General features: G+C 29.8%; 3 protein-coding genes across 3 annotated transcripts; 1 reads left to right on the top strand and 2 right to left on the bottom strand.

The window, feature by feature from the left end:
• Positions 1 to 8,005: 8,005 nt before the first annotated feature.
• LOC109812538 (protein BYPASS1-LIKE) lies at positions 8,006 to 10,117 on the top strand. Its single transcript, XM_020376524.3, has one exon. It carries the CDS (start codon positions 8,527 to 8,529, stop codon positions 9,757 to 9,759), a length of 1,233 nt encoding a protein of 410 aa, XP_020232113.1. The 5' UTR covers positions 8,006 to 8,526; the 3' UTR covers positions 9,760 to 10,117.
• A 2,562-nt stretch (positions 10,118 to 12,679) lies between these two features.
• LOC109812551 (uncharacterized) lies at positions 12,680 to 14,187 on the bottom strand. Its single transcript, XM_020376541.3, has 2 exons — positions 13,939 to 14,187; positions 12,680 to 13,858 (listed from the first exon to the last, which is right to left on the bottom strand). Exons 1-2 carry the CDS (start codon positions 14,084 to 14,086, stop codon positions 13,386 to 13,388), a joined length of 621 nt encoding a protein of 206 aa, XP_020232130.1. The 5' UTR covers positions 14,087 to 14,187; the 3' UTR covers positions 12,680 to 13,385.
• Positions 14,188 to 20,572: 6,385 nt separating this feature from the next.
• Positions 20,573 to 22,404, bottom strand: LOC109812497 (uncharacterized). The gene is made up of 2 exons (XM_020376478.3): positions 21,898 to 22,404; positions 20,573 to 20,968 (listed from the first exon to the last, which is right to left on the bottom strand). The coding sequence occupies exons 1-2, from the start codon at positions 22,333 to 22,335 to the stop codon at positions 20,783 to 20,785; spliced, it is 624 nt and encodes a 207-aa protein (XP_020232067.1). The 5' UTR covers positions 22,336 to 22,404; the 3' UTR covers positions 20,573 to 20,782.
• Positions 22,405 to 24,318: the final 1,914 nt, after the last annotated feature.

Here is a 24,318-nt window from a genome sequence, read left to right as displayed (position 1 = left end):
TATAATTGTTTGACCTCGAATTTTCGATTAGAACCTGTGAGATGATAAAATCTGAAGGTGTATTGTATGATGCATAGATTTGGTCATTTTGTGATTTATCTTATGTTTAATTGATTTTTTTGTTTTCAATCTAGGGTTTATCTGAATTGAAAACACATTTGTACTTTTTTAACCGATTTAATTAAATTGTAGCAAGTTCTGCCCAATGATGGAAAAATAGACTATTGAACGGCTACATGGTTTTGTTCATAACCTGACATGCGCCACTCTCTCTCTGTCTCTCTCTCTCTCTCTCTCCCCGTGTGTGTGTGTTTGTGTCTCTGTCTCTCTGTCTGCATATATATATATATAAATAAACATGGGATGGTGCTAGAAGGCTGTGAATGAAGCCTGTGTTATAAGCCGTTGATGATTTGTATTTAGCTATGAGATCTGAGGGCTATGCATTTCATTTTTTTGGGCAAAACAAGTCGTTTCTCTATTTTTGAGCTAGGATTTTTTAATTGTTTGGACATGCAATAGTGATTACTTACTGATACTATACTATTTTATTAACATGTGAATGCTGTGTGACTTTATATATATGACACTTTAAGTGTCCAGTGCTTGCCCTTGCAGCTTACACCTAACTTACAGATTGTTTCTGCCCTTCACAGTGTTTGTATCAGAACTTATCTCTTAGGGGCACCCAACTGTGATTTCTTGTGTGCTATTGGGATATGTTTTTTCATCTGAGACTTTTTAGCTGCATTAGTCCTTGCACCCATTTCATAACTATAGGCGCTGCCTTTGTTGTTGTTGTGGAGTGTCATTGTGCTGCATGGAAGATGTTAGCAAGATGCCAAATTGACTAATGAACATATTATCTGTTAGTTCCTTTGTTCATAACTGGATATGTGCCACCCTTCTCTCCGATCTTATGTGGTGATTTATGATTAAGTTATCAATAGAAGTTCAAATTGCAAATTGCCAAGCTAATTTTTGAATTTTGTATATTGTGTTTAACATCAAGATACAGAGACGATTAGAATTGAATTGAATTTAAATAAATTTAAAAGTTTCGAATTTGATTTGACAACCATTATTTTCATACAACGTAGATGATACATAGTGTTCAGTGTAATATTTTAGCTTAGATGTCATAGCTGTGTTTTCCTTGTTTTTGGCTGTATAATTTTCCTTTTTTTTGCAGGGATATAGCACTATAATTTTTCTCTTTTTTTGGCAGGAATTATACATGTGTTCTTCTTAGATATACAAGTATCCGTACATTCTTTTACTAAGATCGTAAACCAGGCATGGCTCTAACTATGATATGCCAATATGCCATACAAGTAGACTATTTTTTTTTCTCCAAAAAATAGACAGGGGAAAAGGCCCGAGGAGATATGATACGCCAATATGCCATAATGTTCCAATTTTCGTTCAGTTGTGCTCAGTACTGCCTCTATGAAAAAATGTCATAATGTCAGAAATTTTTCATCTTTTGCATTTAGTGTTGACTGGTGAATTGTATTTATTTTCTGCTTTGGTCTGTTTTCATAGTCTTCCTCTCTCTTATTTCATATGTTTTAATCACTAAACTTTTCGATATTTCTTTGAAGTTGTTATTTTCTAGTTTATTTGCTACATTGAAGTGTGCCTATTAACTTTTTAATGTCCCTGGGATAAATTGACTGTTATATTTCTTCTCGATATGCCCAATGATGAATGTTCATTGTGAGATATGGTACTCTGAATATTATTCAAAGCCTTTCCATCTCTTCTGCCTTTTTTCCCACTGCCATCACCAACTCTGCTGCTGTTGGTCATCTTCCTCTTCTTTCTCTTTATTCTTCTTGTTGTTGTTGCTGTTGCTTATTATTATTATTATTATTATTATTATTTCTAGCGGTGGTAGTGATGGAGGTTGTGGGTCTGATGTGTAGTGCTTTGTTGGATGTCGAGAGGCTTTTATGGATGTTGAAAAAGTACCTATCGGCGATATCTGAGGGCAGATTTTGTTTCTTGAGTTATGCTTATTTGTATGTTATGCTTTCCTATGGTGTTGCATTGGTCAAATATGGCTCACTGATAGGTGATTAGATCCTTGGGAAGTGCGCTGACTTATTTTCAGGACTAGACACTTCTCATCTTATCCGTCTTTCTCTATCTTGCCATTTATCTAATGCCTAAATACTTCTAGATTGATTGTAGATGATTTATAATTGGCTAGGAGGGTCACATGTTCTCATGTACGCTTTTCTTTTGCCTAAACATTTGGCCAACTTGATTGTTGATTGATGTGTTTAATGATGTGCTGTGACTAATGTGTTACTGTTTTCTCTAGGACATCTCTATAGTTATACTTTGACGATTTATGTATAATCAGACATTATTACTTGGCGAATGAACTTTTAAAATTCGTTATATTTGTGTTTTTTATCGATTGACCAAGATTTGGATGTGTTTACTTGTCTAATTTCGTTAACTATGGACTTCTTTCTTCGCCACTTTTTTCGGTGTTATGTTTGATGTCTTTCATGTTTTCCATGTCTGATTGTTGAGGATGGTGTAGAATATTACAGGAATTTGTTGTTGCCTTTTTTTCTTTTTGTTTTTTGTTATTCTGCTTGTAATTTTTTAGTTTCTTTTGAAATCTTCTATGAATAAGCAACATAAATTGACTATTATGTGGTATATGTACTTCATATTTTTTTAAATCTATTGGTAAAATAGTTGAGATGGACAGAAATGTGGCTCTTATCTGAGTCGGAAACATTCCTCTATCTCTAATATTTTTATTAGTCCTACCTTGCATAGATTCAGTTTTATGGAGGAAACATTTTGGATAAGGGGACCGAATCTAAGAAACCAAGATACCTAATATGTTGTAATTTAGTACCATTCCACTGAGGCAGTAATCAGATAACATGACTTTCTGAATGCTAAGATTCTAATTTGTTTCTAGTCATGTCTTTTTGGGTTAATTCACTTCAATTTAACGAAGAACTATAAGTAAGAGAAGGGGGCAAAAAAACTAATTTGAACATTGTACTTCAACAGACAATACAAGCGCTATTATTTACTGAGAGTGTATCCTGAGAATCTAATTCTTGTCGTTTCTTGTATGAAAAAATATTACTTAATATATATATTAATATTGTATTATTTAATTATTATATCTGTATATTCTTAAAACAATATAATGTGTTGTGTTAAGATTGATTTGAAGACAATGAAGATTTGAAAGAAATACAGGACAAAATTGATTGTATGTTTTTATTTACTGCATAAAAATATAGTAAATAATAAACTATATTTTATTTATTACAAAATATTTTGATTATTTATTTTTGTAATTTATTTTAAATTAGATTTAATTTCAAATAAGAAATTTAAAAAGTAATTAACTTGTGTAGTAATGTTAAATATTACAGTGTTCATATTTAAATTTAAACTAGGTAAAATAATTACTTTTGAATTATTTTATTTTATAAAAAAAAGTTATTGACATGGTATTAAATACTTATTTCTAGAAAGCAATGAATGATATGAAGTTATGGGCAGACGTAGACCCATTCCCGCACGCGCTAACGTAGACTCAGCTCTATCAGCCACGTCTAGTCTACTCTCGCCGTAATTCATCACCTTTCATACTCTGGAGGTTGAATCGGATGAAATTTCAGAAATATTTTCATTATCCATTTTGGTTAATTTGATACGGTTAATTTTATTTTAATTTTGTAGTATTTAATTCAAATTAAACTAAACTATTCATATTCAATTCGATTTAGATAATGTAATAGAGTTTATTATTATAACTATATCGCATGTTATTATTATAAGTAAAAAATATTTTTTTTTTATAAATCGTAAATTTTAATTAGTTTTACTTCATTTATTGATATTTTTTCAAAAATATTAATTCTTTAATTTATAAGCTTTTAATTGTATTATTTTTTTTAACATTTATAATAAGGATAATTTAGAAAAAAAAATGTTATGAAATTAATAAAGTTTAAAATAGATAATTGACTTTTTTTTAATATACATAAAATTAGTTATTTTTGTTTATAATAGATAATAGATAAAACGATAAATAAATTGTAAAAGATAGAAAATTATGTTAGACAACTTCCATTTGTCAACAATGAGACATGTTAATCACTGGTGTGTCATATTATCTATAAAATGTTTCATGTTGATATGATACATTATGTTATATTGTCATCTATAAATTTTATTAATAATTTACGTTAATAGAAAATAATGACACATTAATGATTAGTATATCGTATTAATAGTTACACAGATTACATTAGAAATCAATTAATAGTATCAGATGATTAACTTACTAAATGACAATATTTTTAAAATTAAAAAGAAATGTGCAATTTCCAAATTTGAATGACAAAATTTATAAAATTATAAAATATGGATAGAAAAATATGTAATTATATCAATTAACTTTAAAAAAAGCATTTTTTATAATGAATTTTTTTACTTAATAAAGTAAATATTATAAATATTTTCTTTTTCTAAATAGATGTTTTTTTTTATATTTTGAATCAACACTTTAAAATTATTTATTAACATCTTTAAAAGTTTTTTTTTAATCATGAAATAGGTATAAAGTATTAATTGTTATAAGTTATTAATCTTCGTTGAGACCATAAATATATATAAAATACATATTTTCTTTCCAACATATCTAAAACAATTAATTAACTGATTAAATTGAAGTTGCTTTGAAACTATTGAAAGAAAAAACTTTAAAATGGTTAATTTATCGATTAACTTGATTGTAATTGATTTAATTTTTTTTAGTTCCTATTTTTTTTTTGTCTTATTCTAGTTCTTGTAAATTATTATTATTTTGTTATTTGTAAATCTTTAACGTAATTTTATTTTATTCTTTTTATCATCAATCCTAGTTAATTTAATACTTAAATGACTAACAAAATAAACAAAATATTAATTAATATAAAAAATTAAACTAAAATAGTTATATTATTTTTAAGTACATAATTCATTTAAGTAATGTATTTATTATTTTATATAAATAAAGTGATCACATATTTTAGTTTTATAATTAGTTTTTAATTTTTCATATAATATGAACAATAATTTTATTGTTTTTAATATTACTTTTAATTTTCTTCAAACAATTAATAAAATAAGGACCATGAAGATCACAGGCCGATGATTTTATGTTCCCCCAGTAGGAATCTTTTATCACATTGCCACTCCCCAAAGTTTTATTCATCACACTGTCACCCCCAGGAAATTTAGGGAAATGCCACACAATTTTTCACACATGAGAAGTTGGATTTGGGAAACCGATTTCTAAATGGGTTTTTATATTATTTTTATTTTTCATTTTAAGTTTTTAAATTATTAAAGTAAAAAATAAAATTTAAAAATAATATAAATATAATATATATAATATTTTTATATTATTCAAGCATTTATAAATTTTTTTTTATTTTTACTATAGGTCAAAGTGTACAACAATTCGAATGATTTGAATCATTGAAATTGTCGAACAATAACTAGTCAATAATGTTATGATAAAAAATGTGAAGAATATAATTAATAGAGTATAGTTTAAAATGCGCATAATCACTACACTTTTAAGTATGTTTGGATACCAATTCTAATGCAAAATAAATAAATAAAAACTTACGAGTGTAGCTCTTTTTTCAATCTCAATTGAAATTAACTCAACTAATTTCTAAACACATCCTAAAAACTCTCACAGTTGAATGAAAAATTTAAATTTTACGTAAAATTTTTAATATAAAACTCTATACATTTATTTGTCAAAGACACCCACCTATTTTATTTTTTATTATTCACGTTGATTTGTTGGTGAGTACTGATTGGCTTCTAAAAGAAGTTTAGAAAAAATTATGGGAATTTTTGCACCTAATAAAAGTTTAATAAAGTCCACAAGATTTTTAAAAAGTCATTAACCACTAAACTAAAATGTAATTTTAGTATATTCTTTTTGCAAATATGCACAAAGTTTTGATGATGGAAGAAAATAAAAATTAAGTTAAAGCAAGCTGATCAAGAAGTAAGATCTAAAGTAATAACTAGATAAGTCTTGACTGCTTAGCTTAGTATGTAAAATGAACTTTTAGAATTTGCAAATTTCACTTTGCCATTAAAATAAGAATTTCAAGAAAACCTAAACTTAATACTTTTGAATATAAGAATAAGTTGTTTGAAAAAAAAGCAAAAAGAGTAGTTAAAAGATTAAACAAAAATATTTTTAACTGGAAAATAGAAGCTCTTTATATCTTAAGTTTTCATAAGCCAAAACAAGTGACATGTTTCTGGTAATCGATTACCACTTGCTGTAATCGATTACCAGAGAAAGAAAACCTTTCAAATGTTAAAAAAAGAGAAATTTTCAAAATTCGAATTTGAATTATACAACGTTTCAAACATTTTGAACTTAAACTGTTGTAATCGATTACCAAGTCTTGTAATCGATTACCAGAGCCTATTTTCTGAAAAATTATAAAGAGTTACAACTCTTCATGAAAAGACATAACTCATGAAACAATTGTCTATAAATACCTGTAATTTTTTAGAGAAAAGAGACGAACTCTATTGGGAAAATCATTTACAAAAACTACTTGACCAAAGTCATTTGCAAAATCTCTAAAGAGTTCATCAAGATCATGAAAGTGTAATATCTACTCTTCAAAGAGAGTCATTATGTAAAACTCAATTGATCATTGAATCTGTAAAGGAGAAAGGGTTTTTCTCCTTGTTGGTTTTTGAATCTTAACACAAGAAAAGGGAGTTTCGAGGTGTTGGAGGATTCAAGTCTTATAAGATTTACAAGAGTAGTGGAAATCTCAAGTGGGAGACTTGAGGACTGGATGTAGGCAGGATTGGCCGAACCAGTATAAAATCAAGTTTGCAATTCTTCTTTCCCTACACTTTTAATTTATTGTTATTAATTATAATTGTGTAATTTGCATCATCATTTATTCTTTACATATAAATTTATCTAAGAAATTAAATTTGATAAGAAAGTAATTGGAAAAATTTTTATAAGAGAAAATTTAAAAAACTTAATTCACTCCCTCTTAAGTTAATTGAGGCTAAGTGACTAACATATACTATATGTTTAATATAAAATTATATGTTTAATAATATATCAATTAATGTAATTTAATTAGTAATTCATTGATTCAACAAGTGATTTACGGACCAAATATTTTAACTGAGTTGATTCCCATTCTAATTCTTATAACACTAATAACTAGACAAATTTTATCATGACAAAAATTGAAACGTCAAAATTTGTGTAAGATTTACATATACAGATATTAAGATAGACTTGATAAAAAAAACTAAATTATAAGATATAATTATTATAAAATCGTTGATCGTTAATTAAAAAAGGTATCTCCACTTAAATAAGAACACTCTATGTTTTATAATTGTAATAAGCTTGAATAATTGTAAAAGAAATCACATGTATTTATTTTTTTCTCTAAATGATCATATTTAAGTAAAAAAAAAAAAAAACGTTGAGAAACGAGGTCCCATAACATAACCCAACTTCTCATGGATATAAAAAAAAGTGTGGTAGTTGCCTAATTAATCTGATGGGAGTGGCAGTTTGATAGATAAAAATATAGGAGTGATAAAAAATTCTCATGTTCATGTAGTATCGTACAGAAGAGACAAGGGTCACTGTTTCATAAATCAACGGCGCAAATATGCTCCGTACGCGTTCTTTGGGATCTACATCGCTAAATGCAGAATCTTGGTTCTTGCCACCGTGTCCAATACGTGTATGGTGCGCGTTCAACCTTTTTTCTCAACCTTATTTTTTTTCTCTAATTAACCATAGATTAAAACCTAAACCTCTATTTTACTCCTAATTCAGGAAAATAATTTTCCCTTTTTTGTGGGTTCGTTTTTATTGTTTGTACGTATTTCCTTTAATTTTTTTCAACCACCATAATACGCGGTCCAATTCTCCCCAATATAATCCTCACCTTCCTACTAAGATTCCATGCCTCACTTCTCCCCACATTTCTCTCACTACCTCTCTAACTTCTCTTTCTCATTCTCAATTCCTTTTTTTTCTTCTTTCACTGCCTTCAATTTTCCTTTTCACTCCTAGGTTATCCAATTGGAGTGATTTAAATTTCAATTTTGAGGGGAATTCTTTCGCTTCAGGCGCTTTAATACTGAATTTCTGGAGATTTTTTGGGTTTTCCATTCCCGGGTATTCTAATTGAAGTGATCGAAGTTTCAAACCTTGAGATCATTATTATAATTATTTTTTAAAGGTTTCAAAGTTTGTGTTTTCAAAAATTAATTTTGGGGAATGGGTATGTGAAATTTGGTCTTCTGAATTCTGGGTTTTGAAATTGAGGTGAAAAAGTTGTCGAATTGGAGAGAAAAATCGTGTTTTATTTTTTTTAATTATTATTTTTGGGTACTGTGTGTACGAAATAGGTATTGGGGGGAAGAGATAGTGAGATTGTGAAAGGTGTGTGGTGTGTGAGAATGCCAGCGACGGACTTCCAAGGTTCGTCTCCTTCATCGTTAACCCATTTCGGCCGTTCAATTCTGAGTTTTCGTCGCGAACAGGTTCACTCCATTTCCATGGAAGGGTCAAGCTTGGAGGCTGAGTTGGAGTCTTTTCAGCAACACGTCACTGACCGGTTCTCAGAACTCTCTTCGGTTGGTAACGACGATTTGCTTTCACTCTCGTGGCTTGGGAAGCTCCTTGATTGCTTCTTCTGTTGCCAACAGGAGTTCAGGGCCATTCTGGAAACCCACAAAACACAGGCTCTGAGACCCCCCTTGGATCGCATGGTGTCCGATTATTTCGAGCGCAGTGTGAAGGCCTTGGATGTTTGCAATGCAATTCGTGACGGGATTGAGCAGATTCGCCAATGGCAGAAGCTGTTGGAGATTGTGCAATGTGCATTGGGGCACCAGAGGAGCATTGCCGAGGGCCAATTTCGAAGAGCTAAGAAAGCCCTTACTGATTTGGTAATTGGTATGCTTGATGATAATAAGGATTCCAATGCCTCTATTGCGCATCGAAACCGATCCTTTGGCCGCAGCAGTGGTGGTAGTAGAGATCATCACCATAATCATGGCCATAGCCATGGCCACAATCATAGTAACAATGCTAACTACCACCATCGCTCCTTGGGCCATTTTCGTTCGCTTTCGTGGAGTGTTTCCAGGACTTGGTCTGCTGCTAGGCAGCTCCAAGCAATTGGGAACAACATCTATCCACCTAAGGCCAATGACATTGTGGCCTCTGGTGGCCTTGCAATGCCTGTGTTCATCATGAATTCGATTCTCTTGTTTGTTATGTGGGTCCTTGTGGCTGCAATTCCATGCCAGGACCGTGGATTAAATGTTCATTTCACCATTCCTAGGAGTTTCTCATGGGCCGTTTCGCTGCTCTCGCTTCACGAAAGGATCATGGAGGAGTCCAAGAAGCGAGAGCGTAAGAATACATGTGGCTTGCTCAGGGAGATTCATCAGATTGAGAAATGTGCTAGGTTGATGAATGAATTGGCTGACTCTGTGCAATTCCCCTTGACGGAGGAGAAAGAAAAGGAGGTTAGACTTATAGTGCAGCAACTTTCACAAGTTTGTGATGCTTTGAAAGATGGATTATACCCTTTGGAGCGCCAAGTGAGGGAGGTGTTTCATAGAATTGTGCGCAGCCGAATGGAAGGGCTTGATTCTCTTGGCAGGCCAAGCTTTGCTGATTAACTTGTTACCTCCGTCATCCATTTGTGGGTGTTGTTATGAAAATAGAAGTTGAGATGATATGATATAATAGCCTAGTTTTGCTTCCGTTGAATTAGAAAACTACAAAATGAAGAAGCAATTACCGGAGGAGATTAAAAGTTGAAGAATGACAAAGGCTGAAGATTATGCTAACAATGAAGTGGTAAGAGAGAGGATTCTTGTACCTAAAAATCATATAAAATGTATAGAATGTAGGATATTTGAAATGGATCCTAGGGGTCTATGTTGCTTTTGTTTTTCTCTTTAATTTGCTGCATCCTCATTGTAGCTGATTTTGTTTATGAATATGTATTTGATAAATCTCCTTCTGCTTCTTATACTTTCATTTGTGTTTCCAAGAGAAGATTATTGTAAATTGTTGACTTCCTTTGGAGTATCAGAATTGTTAAATTTTCAATAAACTCTAAGGGCTAACTATAGAAAAAGAAAGACATATAAATTGATCAAATTCTGAGGTACTTCTATCACCATCAGACTGCTTAATTTCTGTTTCTCTTCCATATCATTTGTGGACTTAAATTGCAAATGGCATTGACGATGGTCAAGTATTTTGTTCTGTTCCATTTCCATCCCTACAACCTGTGTATGGAAATATGGCCTTACAAAGATTTTGCTATAACATTTGGGCTTAGCTTAGCTTTATACGATCAAAATCAAATTTTAAAGGCAAATAAAAATATACCATAGATAAGTGTATTCCTCGCCCTTGAGCCATTCATTGTCAGATACTCTATGGAATTGGGAATGTTACAAAAAAGTTAATTTGTTATTTCTGTCTTATTTGGCCCGATGAATCTTTAATGTGTTTGAGTTTCCGGTCAAGTAATAGAAATGGGTAGACTTTGACCTGGCTTATTGTCATCCATAATTGAATTTATTGGCAAAATGACACTAGTTCCTCGTCGAGGTAAAACTTGTTGACCAGATTTCAGTGTATTTCTATTCTTTAAGACGTCTTATAAAGTCATCAAGATTTGGCTTTGAGGTAACATTTGTGCTATTACTTGGAAGTGTTTGCAATGTTTTCTCACATCATCTCTCGTTTTCTGCAGTAACATGTCATAGATTTGGTTCAGCGGGTAAAGTAACGCAGTAATATATATTTATTATTACTATATTTGATTTGACATGAACTTATTCTCATATTCTCTGAAATCTGAATAATTGGAGTCCATTTTTATCTCTTTTAAGTGTCATTGAAGTAAATATTATTCAACCGTTAGTGGCTTCATGATGATTTCTACGTGTATATCTTTCTATCTGTACGCACGTGCTGTGTCTGCAACGTGTGCGAATATTTAGAAGAACTTATGATTTTTGCTTCACTAGCAAAGTATCATCTTTCTATCTAGCTCAATATAATGTGAATAAATTAATAAAGGAAATGGTTTGCTCTTGATTAATGATTATATAAGTATAAATTCACGTGGGATACCATAGAAGGACTAAAGTTGAAATAAGTAATAACCTCTGTTTTGCTTTTGAGCATAGCTTAATGCCCACCTTAGAGTTTGTTAGGCATATGGTGGTTGGACTAGGTCCACTCAACTCTGGCAATTGTTTGATGAATTAGTCTACTCAACAACAATTATTTTTGTACCATAATATCTGAAATAGTCCGTGTTTCTATTTCAGTTTTGGTAACCATCTTAATAATAAATAAATTATTATAAGAAATATTAATTTTTTTTAGTAATATTGCATCATAGTTATATATATTCTATTATGATTATTATTACATCAGTACAATGTTGTATTTGTAAACATAATATTACAGTAATTATGCATATGAAATACAAAATTAAAAGAATGTTCGCATTATTTTTTATTAGTTTAAATTATATTTTAATAAACGTGAATCAATTGACGTTATATTATTTTATTAAAGATATATTTTAATGTTGATTTTATATGCATAGAAAATGTAGGTTGTTAAATTAAAGTTACGCAAGTTTTCAATTCATGTTATCAGTGAAAAAATTATGAATATTATATATAATCTATATTAAAAACATTAATAAAAATATTAAATTGTGCATATTACGGGATAATAGTCAAGTTAGTTTAAGTATATATTAACATTTGACACATCATCAAAGAATTTGATTTATGGTACAGTTGTAATAATAGACACTTCAAAAGTAAAACATAGAATAACTTGTTTATGTGTTCGACAACAGAGCTCGGTTGAATTTGTGTAATTTTCATTTAAACAACTGGTTAATATCATTATTTTCAGCCGTGGCTATGTTCTCTCTATGTTTTGTTGGTTGTGATTACCATTATGCTTTTAAGCTCTAAATCGTGGCCAGAAGAATGAATTGGACATTGTTCTGGCCAAAAATATCATTCAATCTGTTTATTTTTTTGATGATGGGATTTAATCGTTGATTGAACAAGAAAGTATTTGTCCCTGGCTACCTTCAACAATATTTCGTACATTATATAAATATTTTTATGCAAAAACAAAATATTAAAATTATTTTTATGCTTAAGTCTATCGTAAATAATTGGTTATCTGCCCATTAATTATTTTAGGAAAATTAACCAAACTTGAGCAAGATGCATTACCATTGTCACTGACTCACTGTACTAGAAGCTTAATTTTGGGTCATTTACAGTACGGTCCGAATTTTTATAGATGGGTCCATTGACCCAAAATGTATCCGTTAAAGATGGACCTTGTAAACAAAATTGGACCAAAATGGAAAAAAGAAATGTAAAATAAAGAAACAAGCTATACAGGTGCAGCCAAAACTACTTTAACCATTCATGCGTTTTTATTTAACTAGTTTAACTTTCAAAACAAATGGTTCGTGATGTAAAGATGATCAAATCATTATTTGTTTTCTCTTCTGATTTTCTCATGTTACATATACATACTAAATATTTGGTGATGCAAGTTATCAAGGTTGGAGAAAAGGAAAGAAGCAGGATACAATAAAAAAATACGTGTCTTTTCTTTTTTATCTAAGTAAATCCATTTCACGATGAAATGTCAGTACATCTGAATCTGCATAACACACATATTTGTTTTATTAATCTTTATTTCCTTTGCATCACTTCAATGTAATCGAGAACTGCTAGACAAGCTATTCTGATATTGAACACAATTTTTTATTTGATTGCCAGCAAAACAGTTCTCTGTTTCTTTCTTGTCTTTCATGACAAAGTATGATCATATCCTGTATTTGTATTATCATGAGATCCATGACAAATCTGAGATGCTTCTAGAATTCGGAGATTCTTAACTTCAGGCACACAGCTATAAAGCCAATCAAGATTCAAGATTGGTCTGGTCGCTTGAAGTTTGCATTAGTCCATTTTACAAAATTAAAAATACTGATTGGTTGATATTTGCCATGTGGCCATCCATTCATCACCTAATATCTTTTAAAACCATATCAACTCAGTAACTAGTCACCAAAAATGCGATTTCCATAACCATTAGTATCTGTGGATACATAAGATATACTTTATCGGTGGAAACACCCCAAAATTAAAAAGCCTCTTGAAACAACTTAAATCATAACTCTTTCTCTTGATCCAAGCAATTTAGAGCATGGGTTATCACAAGGAAAAAGAAATTAACTCTTTCTGGCTCTAATGAGGTGCATTAAAAGAAATAAGAGAGTCACAAGGAAAGTTGATCCTCCAAAAAACAAAGGAGGACAAGGAGTCCATGGCTTTTTGGGACCTCCCTTCTTCACTGGATGTGTTTCCTCTGGAACTGGAACCTTTTCTGGTTCTGGTTCAGGTTCTGGTGTCTTATCAACAACATTTTCTGGTTCTTCTTTCACCTCCTCAATTCCACTCACTCTTTGTCCACCTTCTGTTTTTGGCATCACAATTGTCAAAAGTGCATCCTCTTGGTTATACCTAGCCTTGATCCGATCCAAAACCACCCCATCAGGGATTCTAAACTTCTTCACAAACCCTTTGGTTTTGAGCTCTTTCTTGAACGGTATCATTTGCATTTCTTGCACCTCCTTCTCCCCACTCACTGAAATCTCACTACCATCTTTACTGATATTTATCTCAATGTTCTCTTTCTTATATCCTGCATGGTTGTGCACATACATACATTAGCACATTAGCAACATTAACACAAAAATAGAACAAGAAAACTAAGAAAGAAACCTTTTAGATGTGCGGTGAGAATGATCGTTGCATCAGTTTCCTTAGACAAGAAAACAGGTCCTGATCTGTCTTTGGCAAACTGAAAATCAGAAACGGAAGTGCTATCATCTCTGGTTCTTGTGATCTTCAGCCCCAACTCAACCTCCATGGTCCTTAATTTTTCCCCAAACCTTGGAAAAATTAAATGTTTCGATTTTTAGTATAGTTTTGTGGCTCTAAGAACCAAACTGTGCAAGTAAAGCACATATTCATTACTTCACTATATAGTGTATAGGGGTAAAGCGGCTACAACATGGTCAGTGGCTTTACTATTATTATTCCTATTCTTTATTGTCTTTTAAGAGAATCTACTATTGCTTTTGGACATTTAAGAGTAACAATGTAACATCAAAAGCATGGAAACCATGGTTGTCCAAGAGAATATTATTAAACTGGTACAATTTCATAAAATTTGATCTGAAGTTGTTAGAATAGTGGATTAAGCCTAACTCAACCCTACAAAACCGGCTTGTAAGGTGAGGGTTGCTTTCCACTTATATACTATTCAATTGCCTAATCTCTAGTCGATGTGGGACTTGGGTTTTTCCCAATACACCCCCTCACGTCCAGCACTATTGGGCTTGGTACGTGGATAAATGGTGGGTGGCCCTTTTTAATGATCTAGGATAGGCGGGACTTGGGTTTTTTTCCAATACACCCCCTCATGCCTATGAGGCATGCATCAATGGTGGGTGGCCCATTTAAAGTGGATCTAAATGGCTTTGATACCATGTTAGAATAGTGGATTGAAGCCTAACTCAACCCTACAAAACCGGCTTGTAAGGTGAGGGTTGCTTTCCACTTATATACTATTCAATTGCCTAATCTCTAGTCGATGTGGGACTTGGGTTTTTCCCAATAGAAGTGGTTGAGATTGCGTGTTATTCTTACCTATGTTTGAATTTAAGCCTTGTAGACAAAACATCTAAGGATCTAACCGTGTCCTAAAATTTGTTCGGGAGGGTACCTCAAACAAAAAGAAACCATTTATCTATTCACCGATTAACTCTTGTATCATGATGGATGAAGCTTTATTAGAGGAATTGGTCTGATCATCAGCAAAGTACACCAAAGTACTCTTCCCGTTCACTCCATTAAATCTTGTTTTTTTTTATATTTATATATTTTTAATTTCCGACCGGCATGCTTCGTAAGAAGCGATAGACAAGTTCAGACATAGTTAGAGTCTTAGAGATTGTTTTAGATGACTAGAGATTGAATTCTTAAACGTATTGGACTATCGGTGATATTAGAGATAGAGGTTGATTTAGATGGTTTTAACTTTTAACTTACAAGTAGTTAGTTAGATGGGCTTGTCTAAGCATAAGGCTAGTCAAACCCTAATTTTAGGCTTCCAAAATACTTTTTTTTATTTATACAGAATTTAATGAATTAGTTGTATTAATATTAACTTTAATTTATTGATTTAAGCTTAATATTGTAAGAATTGGGATTTATCATAATATTGTAATTTTTTGTTGAAAGTTCTTTTTTTATGAGTGGCTGTCAATTTTTTTACTATTCTTTTATCTTTAAAAAGGCACAAATTTAGAACTTGCTTTTGGTCTCAAAATATGTTGGGCCAGCCGTATTAGTTAGTTGGACTCTTTCTTATATATAACAAACAAATACCACATCATTTCAATTTATCTTCTTCATTTTTAATGAATAATAAATTTTCTTATTTTTTTTCTCCTCAAATTCTCCTAGTTCCTTTTTTTTTCCTCCACTTTTCTGAACAAAATGTAAGACTTTCTTCCGATAGATTCAAATTGTAATTTATTACTTTGTCAAGAACTAACCCTAATTAGTGGTTAGGTTATTCAATTTGAAAGAAAAAAAAATCTTTTGATTTTATTTTCTATCTTTACAAGTAATTTTGAAAAATGACACTTTTATTCTTGTATTTTAACTATTGGTTATGAATTTTTTAAAAAGATAAAAAAAAATATTTATATTTATAAAATATAAAAGAAAGAGAAGAATATTATCTCAAAAATAATATTGTATCCTCAGAAGTCCAAATTAGCAAATACATGCATGCTGAATTTCCTTGATTTGTTTGGGCCAAAAGAATAAAGGATATCCAAAATGCATATTGGACCTTTGGTTTCCAATATTTGCATTTTACGAGGGCAAGAATGCAATGACGGATTTAGCCCAACTGTTGGTGCAAGACATATATGAAGCCTTATGTCCCAATCGATTGGGTTTACTTTTGAGATAATTCCCTGAATCATTCAAGTTGTGCCCTTTCAGCCTCAGCCATTCACTACGTGTACACTAGCTACTGGCCAGGGTTTCATAATTTATAGTTTTACAATTTTGGTTGGTACCGTTGTCTAATTTTTTATTTTTTTTAAAAATATAAAAGATTACAAATATTATTGCAATGAGAATTGAACCTAGGTCCTCATAATCCCAAGTCTCTAGTAGTTGTTTGATTTTATTTTGATTGTTTACATACTTTTTTTTTTTAATTTAATGAAGATATATTGATAATGTAAACTAATTTTATATTATCATCTAATTATACGTTATATAAATAATAAATTTGTTAAATTTATAATTATTATCTAAAAATTATACAAATTCTGATTTTTGATTTGTTTATTATATAAAATTTTTTATATTAAGAACACATTTGATATGTCAAATATTTTTATTTTTTTTAATAATTTTAAATTGAGGATCTTGATTTTTTTTTTATATTTGGTAGTAATTTTTTGGAAATTATTTTTATCTTATTTTTCCACAAAAACAATCTAATGAAAGAATGAAAATTTAACCTTTTAGAACTAGAAAACAAATTATATATATAAAAAATCATAATATCCTTTTTCAAAACATAAAATCTCTCTTTTTTTCTTTTTTTATTTTTCTTTTTTCTTCTCTCTATGTCATTCTCATTGTCCCTTTCTCTCTCTCCCATATAGCCATATCTCTATATCTCTTTCTTGCATTTTATTTTATTTTATATTAATTTTATCAATTTTAATAATATTATTAAAATCTATTTTATTTTTATAATTTAATAATATTTGTTAATACTTTATTTATTTATTTATTATTTGAATGAAATAAAATAATATATTTTTATACGTAATATTTTATATATATTTCTTTTATTGAATTTTATATTTAAATAATTTGATATAAGTAGGTGAATTATTAATAGTTGATATTAGTTAAATGAATGATGTATGAATATGAGCTAACTAACTAGCGTGTTTGTGAAGTCAGAATGACGATGCAGTATGCAGCATAACCCGACAAGGTTTCCCTAATACATGGGAAGACATATTTGGCAGAAGCTTGGCCGTTAGATTCAAATAATCTCCATCTGTCGGTGAGATCTATCATTTGTTTTGTTGCGTCTTTCAATTTTAAGGTTTCATTAATATCCATGTTGCCCCCACACCCACACTACTCTCAACTCTGTAACTGTTCGTTGCAATACACATGTCCACCACTCACTTCTCCATCGCTTTCCTCTCAACAAATCATGTAATGGATTAAGGTCTGTTTCATTAAATTCTATTTTTCAGAATTTAAATATCACAACTCAACATTTTTATTCTAAATAAATATTTCTTTTATGTAGCCAAAAATATTTGTTGCAACAAAAAAAAAAAAAAAGCTTTTAGAATACCTAAAGGTCACACGATCTGACTTTCAAATCAATGCATTTATAGATGGCTAAAAATATTCAGGCTAAAGGAAATGCAAAGTGAAAAAAAATGTCTGTATTACATCAATAGTGTAAAAAATATCTACATTATCATCTAACCATAGATTATTATATATAATAAGGTTATTGACTTTTATAATATTTTTAACAATCATATCTAAAAAGTTAAATTGATTAATAAGGCTTGTGAAAGAAGTGTAATTTTCCATTATGAAAATTAAATTATCCTTTGTTGTAAGAATTGAAGGTGATAATTACTGCAAGGGGTGTAAGTCAATCTGCATTCTGCAAAGTGCGTGAGCTGTTCTAATGTTCTATGGTGGTAATAATTATTAAGATTTTGGTATTTGTAACATATAACAAAATGAAACGTTTTGTTTATAAAAGGAATAGATATTGATATTGTATAATGAAGCCATTGAATATTCGGTGGCAATAGGGATGATTGGATAAGGAGAATAGATGGGGTGGACTGAATAAATCAAGTGGGCCAAAGGAGACAAATAGCTCAGTGGCGTAAATAAGGTCAGTAATCGTTAAACATTTTCAATTTAATAATTTTATAATCACTGTTATATATGTTTTAGAGAAATATATTATACATTAATTTAAAATTTATTGAATAATTATTAAAATATATTTTAAAAAATTATAAACTAAATATATTTGATAAAAAAAATTAATTTAATAATTAATTATTTTGGGAAGCTAATAATTAAATTATTAAAATTTAATATATATTTAATTTTATTAAGTAAAGTAACTTCATGTCCATTTTATATATATATATTTGTGTGGGGGGAGGAGAGAGGAGGTGGTGGGGATAATTTAATTCATCAATTATTCAAGTTAAGTCGAATTGAATAATGGCAAAGTTAGAATCGACCGGATTTGACAATTTCAAATCAACTTTACCCAATAACTTAATCAACCCATTCATTTTTAGCTTAGATTAAGTTGAATTGGAGTATATAAATCACATTTTATTATATAAATTATTAATGTTAGTTAATTTAATCTTTAATTTTACAGAAATTTTATTTATTTATATATTTTTTAGTCTAAAATATCAATAAAAGTTGAAAGAATAATAAATTCTAAATAACTATTTAAAAAAATAGAAAAATATAAATAATTTTTCATTTTTTTCTTCTTTCATTTTCATGTGTTCTAATTTCTCATATGATATTGTTTATATTATAGAAAGAGTTATTATAGGTTTATTTTTGTATATTTAACACATATATTTAGACTCAAATTTGAGCTTATGTTTACTTACGGTTCATATTAACTCATTTTAAATCAGAAAAAATTATTAATTACTTTTGGTACGTTATGATATAAAAATTTGAAAAATATAAATTAACTATAGAGTAGCAATACATGCATTGAAATTATTGATCAAATTGAAATAATATTATGTAGTTGATCCATGTGTTGTATGGATTAGCAACCTTATTTAGTCGTGTTTAAAAAAACAGAAAATAAAAGCACTTATGTGAGTGTTATATCATGCGATGTGTGTGAGAAAAGATGAGAGTGGGAGGGGTTGTGTTAGTGTGTGATGGACTTTGAATAAATTCTGTAGATAATATTTCGTAGATAATTAAATATTATCTACGGAAAAATTTCGGTAAATAATATTTCATAAATAATAACAGTTTTTCTTGTAGTGTAGAGAAGTGAGAAGCAAATGTTATATATTGAGTATGCAAATGGTTATGTGTGTGTATGGCGTGAAATGAGGGCCATAGTGTGAGATAAAATGTCAATAGATATCTAAACTTATATTCTATTCTCATTTCTCTCGTGAGATAAAATAATAATAACAAAATTATCTATTTAGCTTAAAAAAATATTATTTATATGATTTTCTTATTTCAAGAACTATTTAAAAGAATATATATTGTGATTGTTTTTTTTAGTGGAATTGCATTTTATTTTTATGGCTTTCACGATACTGCAAAACTCAGCATTTTCTATCTTAACAAAGTCGATTTTTTTTTTACTGAAAATAATGTCGATTACTACTTACTAGTTAGTCCTTTGATTGATTAACAACAATCTATTTTTGAATTGAATTATAGCATTAGATGCTTTTAACTGAAATAGACAACATTGATATTAAAGGGCATAATGAAAAAAATTATGATATAACAAAATTAAATCACAATCAATATAGTGACTGCGCATCACGTTGCAACAGAAAGTAATTGAATGATGCGCGTGATCCATTTAAAGTTCACACCTATTTTAATTAGATTAAAGTTTAATTCTAATTTGCCTTTTTTAACTTACATGGTTAAAGGAAAAGAATAAAATAAAAAATAAAAATTGACGAATAGGTTGTTTTCAAAATAAATGCTCGTGTGCGATGGTGATGAATAAGATAACTATTATTTATTTTTATTTTTTACGCTCCTATTTTTATTTAATTGTGAAAATGACTTGAGGAAACTCTAAATCTATTTATATGGAATCTTTTAAGATCTTGGACTCCAGCCTCTTTAATAATAATAATAATAATAAAACATGTTTGAAAAAAGAGATTTTATTAAAAAATAGTCAATAAAATTTTTAAATAAAAATTATTGTTGATAAATTCGTTAAACATTTTACAGCAATAACATAATTAAAAAGATATAACATAAAATTTGTATGATAATATATAAGTGATATAATGTGATAGAAAAAAGAAAAAGAAAAATAACAAAAATTAATGAGATATTTAGTATATATAAATGAGTGTTGATGTATTATTACTCTTAAATTATTCATAGTATTTATCGCTCTGTGATTCTTAATTTCATTCTCTTTTTACTCTTTCTTCTGAATGCATGTGTATATATACTCCTAATTCAAGATGTGCGGGAAAAAGAATCTTGTATGAAAAGAAAAATAAAGTAATTTAAAATCATTTAACAATATATATTATTTATATGTACTTAACACAGTACATATGCATATAGAAAGCAAGATGTAAGAAAGGAAACATTCTCCACACAGTCCCAAAATAAAGAGGAAGATAATTTAACACACATAGAAGGCAAAAGCATACATAAGAGAAGAGAAATTATAAGTAGAAGGAATATGGATTATGTGTTTGGAGTTGGATCAGCCAAAGAAGTGGTGCTTCTTCTTTCCATGAGCTTCCTCATCCTGCTCTTTTGCTTCCTTTTTCTCATGATGCTCATGAAAGGCAAACCCACCAGCTCCCACTGCTGCTGCTGCTGCAACCTCCTCTTCTATCTTGTGCTTGTGAGCATGCTCTGGGTCTTTCTCTGCCTTGTGCTTCTCATGCTATCAAACCAAATATCAATTTTAACTTTGCTTTCAAACCATTAGGTCAAAATTTAAAGGTTATATTAAAACTCTGTTCATCACTCTATCCATAAATATTTAATAAATTTACTTATCTATTTATCAAAAGAGAAATACACACAAAATCTTATGTTTAAACAAGTTTAATTCTCACATATCATTAATATTTTTTTTTTATAAGCAAATGTTAGTAAAAAAATTCGAACTCACTCCCTTCTTATTACACACATCATTAATTAAAATTAAATCAAATTAATCATTATGTAATATTAAATTATATTGTAAAAATTATTTATAATATCAATCAGAGGTAATAACAGTATAAGTTATTCAGTTTGACTTGACACATCTAATAAGATTTGTGAGCTATAGAGACCCAGTAGAATGCATAAGGGAAAAAAAAAAAGTTGAATTTAGTAGAATGCATAAGAAAAAAAAAAAGATGAATTTTATATAATTTTCTAAAATGAAGTTAAAGCTCTTAAAAAAATTTGTGACATTTTACTAGTTAAGTTCTAATTAAACTATAGTTGAACTAAATTAAAAAAAAATTATATTTAATTTAAAATTCAAGTTTTATTGGAAAGATTTGGATCAACATGTTTCACTCGGTCATTTTATCACAAGTTTATTATAATTAAATTCTATTTAAATTTGAAATGAGAGGATATATAAACTCTATGCTTATGGATAAAATGTTGACATACAATCACTTTATTTTTCATCTCACTTTTATTCCAATTTTCCCTTTACTTCTCTCTTCAATTCTCATATCATATGGTTTGACATATCTTTTACTCTCTCTCTCTCCTTATTTTAATTTTTTTCACTCATACACTCCATTTTTTTTAACTTGGTATGATATAAAAGGTGGGAAAAAAGGAAATAATAATGGTAAAGAAAGTTACCAAGGCGTAAGCACCAGCAGCTGCAGCACCTAACTCACCAAGGTGCTCAAGGTGCTTGTGATGCTTCTCCTCCTTCTTGTAGTCAACCTCATCACGCCGATCAGTATCATCGCCGTAACCACCACTTGTTTTGGTGTAGCCACCCACAGCGGTGGTCTCGGAGTATCCACCACCACCATAGCCACCAGAAGGCTCATCAGAGGAGTATGTGGTTTTGTTGTAACCAGCTTCATAGCCTCCACCACCGGAAGGGTCATCAGAAGAATATGAAGTTTTGTTGTAACCAGTTTCATAGGCACCAACACCACCAGAAGTCTCGTATGATGGCTTGTTGAAGCCAGAGTCGTAGTCATCGGCAGTCTCAGTTTCTATGGGGTTCTTGTCCTCATCATCCTTGTGGTGGTGGAAGAGGTGGTGGTGGTGTTTCTCTTCGGACATGGTGAATACAACAAATAGATTAAGTGGTTTAGGAAATGGGATGTGTGAAATTAGGGAAGGACTAGTTACCTATTTATAAAGTCGTCCTGATCATGCTAGACATGCTGCTTTGCTTAAGTTCCTGCTTTATTTGGTAGGGCCTTAAATGATCTTGTGGAAGATTGCAAATTCAGTTGCCTCCTATGCTTTTACATTTTTTCTTTTCTTTTTTACTGTGCATTTATACTGTTTAACTTTGTAAGTATCCATTTATATATATATATAAATTCATATCCATCTTTTTATTCTAACAATCTTTCACTTTAATTGTATTTCACTAATTTTCACGTCATTCTGACCTGTACTGTTACTTGTTGCCAACAAACTAAAAGAATTTTAAAAGAGAAAAATAACCCCGTCTATATATGAAATGACTTGTTAATTTGTTTCGATATTACATTTTAATTTTATTATTTTTAGTTCATAAATAAAAATTAACTTATTTTTAATTTCTCACTAAGCGTCAGAGATGAAAAGAAAAGCATGATTTTGTAATTTTTAAAGATTAAAAATATAAAATAAAAAAATTATACGAGAAGCTAGTCATTTTAAAAAATGCTTTTGGCAATAAAAATATACTTAATCCATTTTTTCCAGTTTTGTTATTGAATAGAATATCTTTACAAAATTATTAATCTATATATTTTTGTGTCTTCACAATTGAAATAAAAATGAAACTTATAATTGTGGTTTTGAAAAAGGACAGCACTATATGAGTACGACAAGGATGATAGCAGGTCCAGGAATTACTGATTTAAGGTAGATACAAGTTATTGTTTTAATAATAAAATATTATTAAATGTTAATATTTAAAATGATTAATTAATTAAAAATTATTAATGTTGGAGTTCGAATGTGAAATGAGTCATACATTGATTTAAAGTTTGGTATGTTGAATAATATATAAGTGAGAAATATTTACGTAATGTCTTAAGATTTTGAGTTAAGACATGACGTCAAACTCAGTTGTATGATTTACTCATTACTTATAGATAAAGTATTCTTTGGTATTTTAATTCCACAACCCAACAGTAGTATCAGAGTCCTGATAGTTTAAACAAGTGACTAGTGATTGACTTAGAAGAGTATTAACCAATAAAATTGATGATGGATCCAAGAGTGTGATTAGAGTTGTCAAAACAGGTTAGTCTGGCCCATTTGACCCTACCCACCTCAACCCACTTTTAAGTGGGTTGACCCGACCCGACCCACCAAATTTGTCGCCCAAAATTTCCTAACTTGGCCCGGTCCACCACGAGTTGATGGGTTAAACGGGTCAACCCACCAATCCACCTAATTATTTAAAAAAATAATTTAAAATAAACTCCAATATAAAATAATCTCTAATCTAAAGTAAAATTATCAAACTAAATATCATACATACAACATTAAACTTAAATTAAAAAAGTGTATAACTTTAAAAAATCAAAACAAAAAAAAAATCTTTCATGAGAGTGATTATTCATCAATATTAAATTTTATTGAAGATTTGTATAGATAAATTTATAGCAATTTCATGTTGTTTAACATTGACTTAGTCTATAAAAAAATGATATCTTGTTAAAATAATGCATGTATAATAATAAATAGTTAAGTGGGTTGGGTTAATAGGGGTGTAAGTGGGTTAGGTGGGCAGTTCGGCCCACCACGGGCTCAACCCGAGTGGGCCAGGTCAAAAGTGGATTGGGTTACATTTTTTGACCCATTATGATTTTTTTTCATTCTTTTAGCCTGGCCCAACCCGTTTTCAAGATGGCTAACAACGATGCAAGTAGGCCACCAATGAACTTGTGAATCGAAAAAGAAAAAAAAAAAGACTTTTGCTTAAAGAGTAAATGTGACCACATGGAAGAGATTCACACTTAAGGAAAAACATTAGAGTTCAAGTGTGAAATAAGTCTCATATCAATTAGAGTTAGACATGTTGATTAGTGACATATAAGT

Source organism: Cajanus cajan, chromosome 7 (genome assembly GCF_000230855.2).
Source record: "Cajanus cajan strain Asha chromosome 7, NIPB_CcT2T_4, whole genome shotgun sequence".
NCBI classification, from domain to species: Eukaryota; Viridiplantae; Streptophyta; class Magnoliopsida; order Fabales; family Fabaceae; genus Cajanus; species Cajanus cajan.
Note: the sequence above shows the minus strand (reverse complement) of the source record. Positions and strands in the feature narration are given on the sequence as shown.

Bases quoted from the DNA above. Each gene is read 5' to 3' on its own strand.
- LOC109812551 (XM_020376541.3), bottom strand. From the start codon at position 14,086: ATGGAGGTTGAGTTGGGGCTGAAGATCACAAGAACCAGAGATGATAGC. The intron at 13,859-13,938 runs GTTTCTTTCTTA...ACAACCATGCAG, and splicing joins TCTCACCGCACATCTAAAAG to GATATAAGAAAGAGAACATT.
- LOC109812538 (XM_020376524.3), top strand. From the start codon at position 8,527: ATGCCAGCGACGGACTTCCAAGGTTCGTCTCCTTCATCGTTAACCCAT.
- LOC109812497 (XM_020376478.3), bottom strand. From the start codon at position 22,335: ATGTCCGAAGAGAAACACCACCACCACCTCTTCCACCACCACAAGGAT. The intron at 20,969-21,897 runs GTAACTTTCTTT...TTGGTTTGATAG, and splicing joins CTGCTGGTGCTTACGCCTTG to CATGAGAAGCACAAGGCAGA.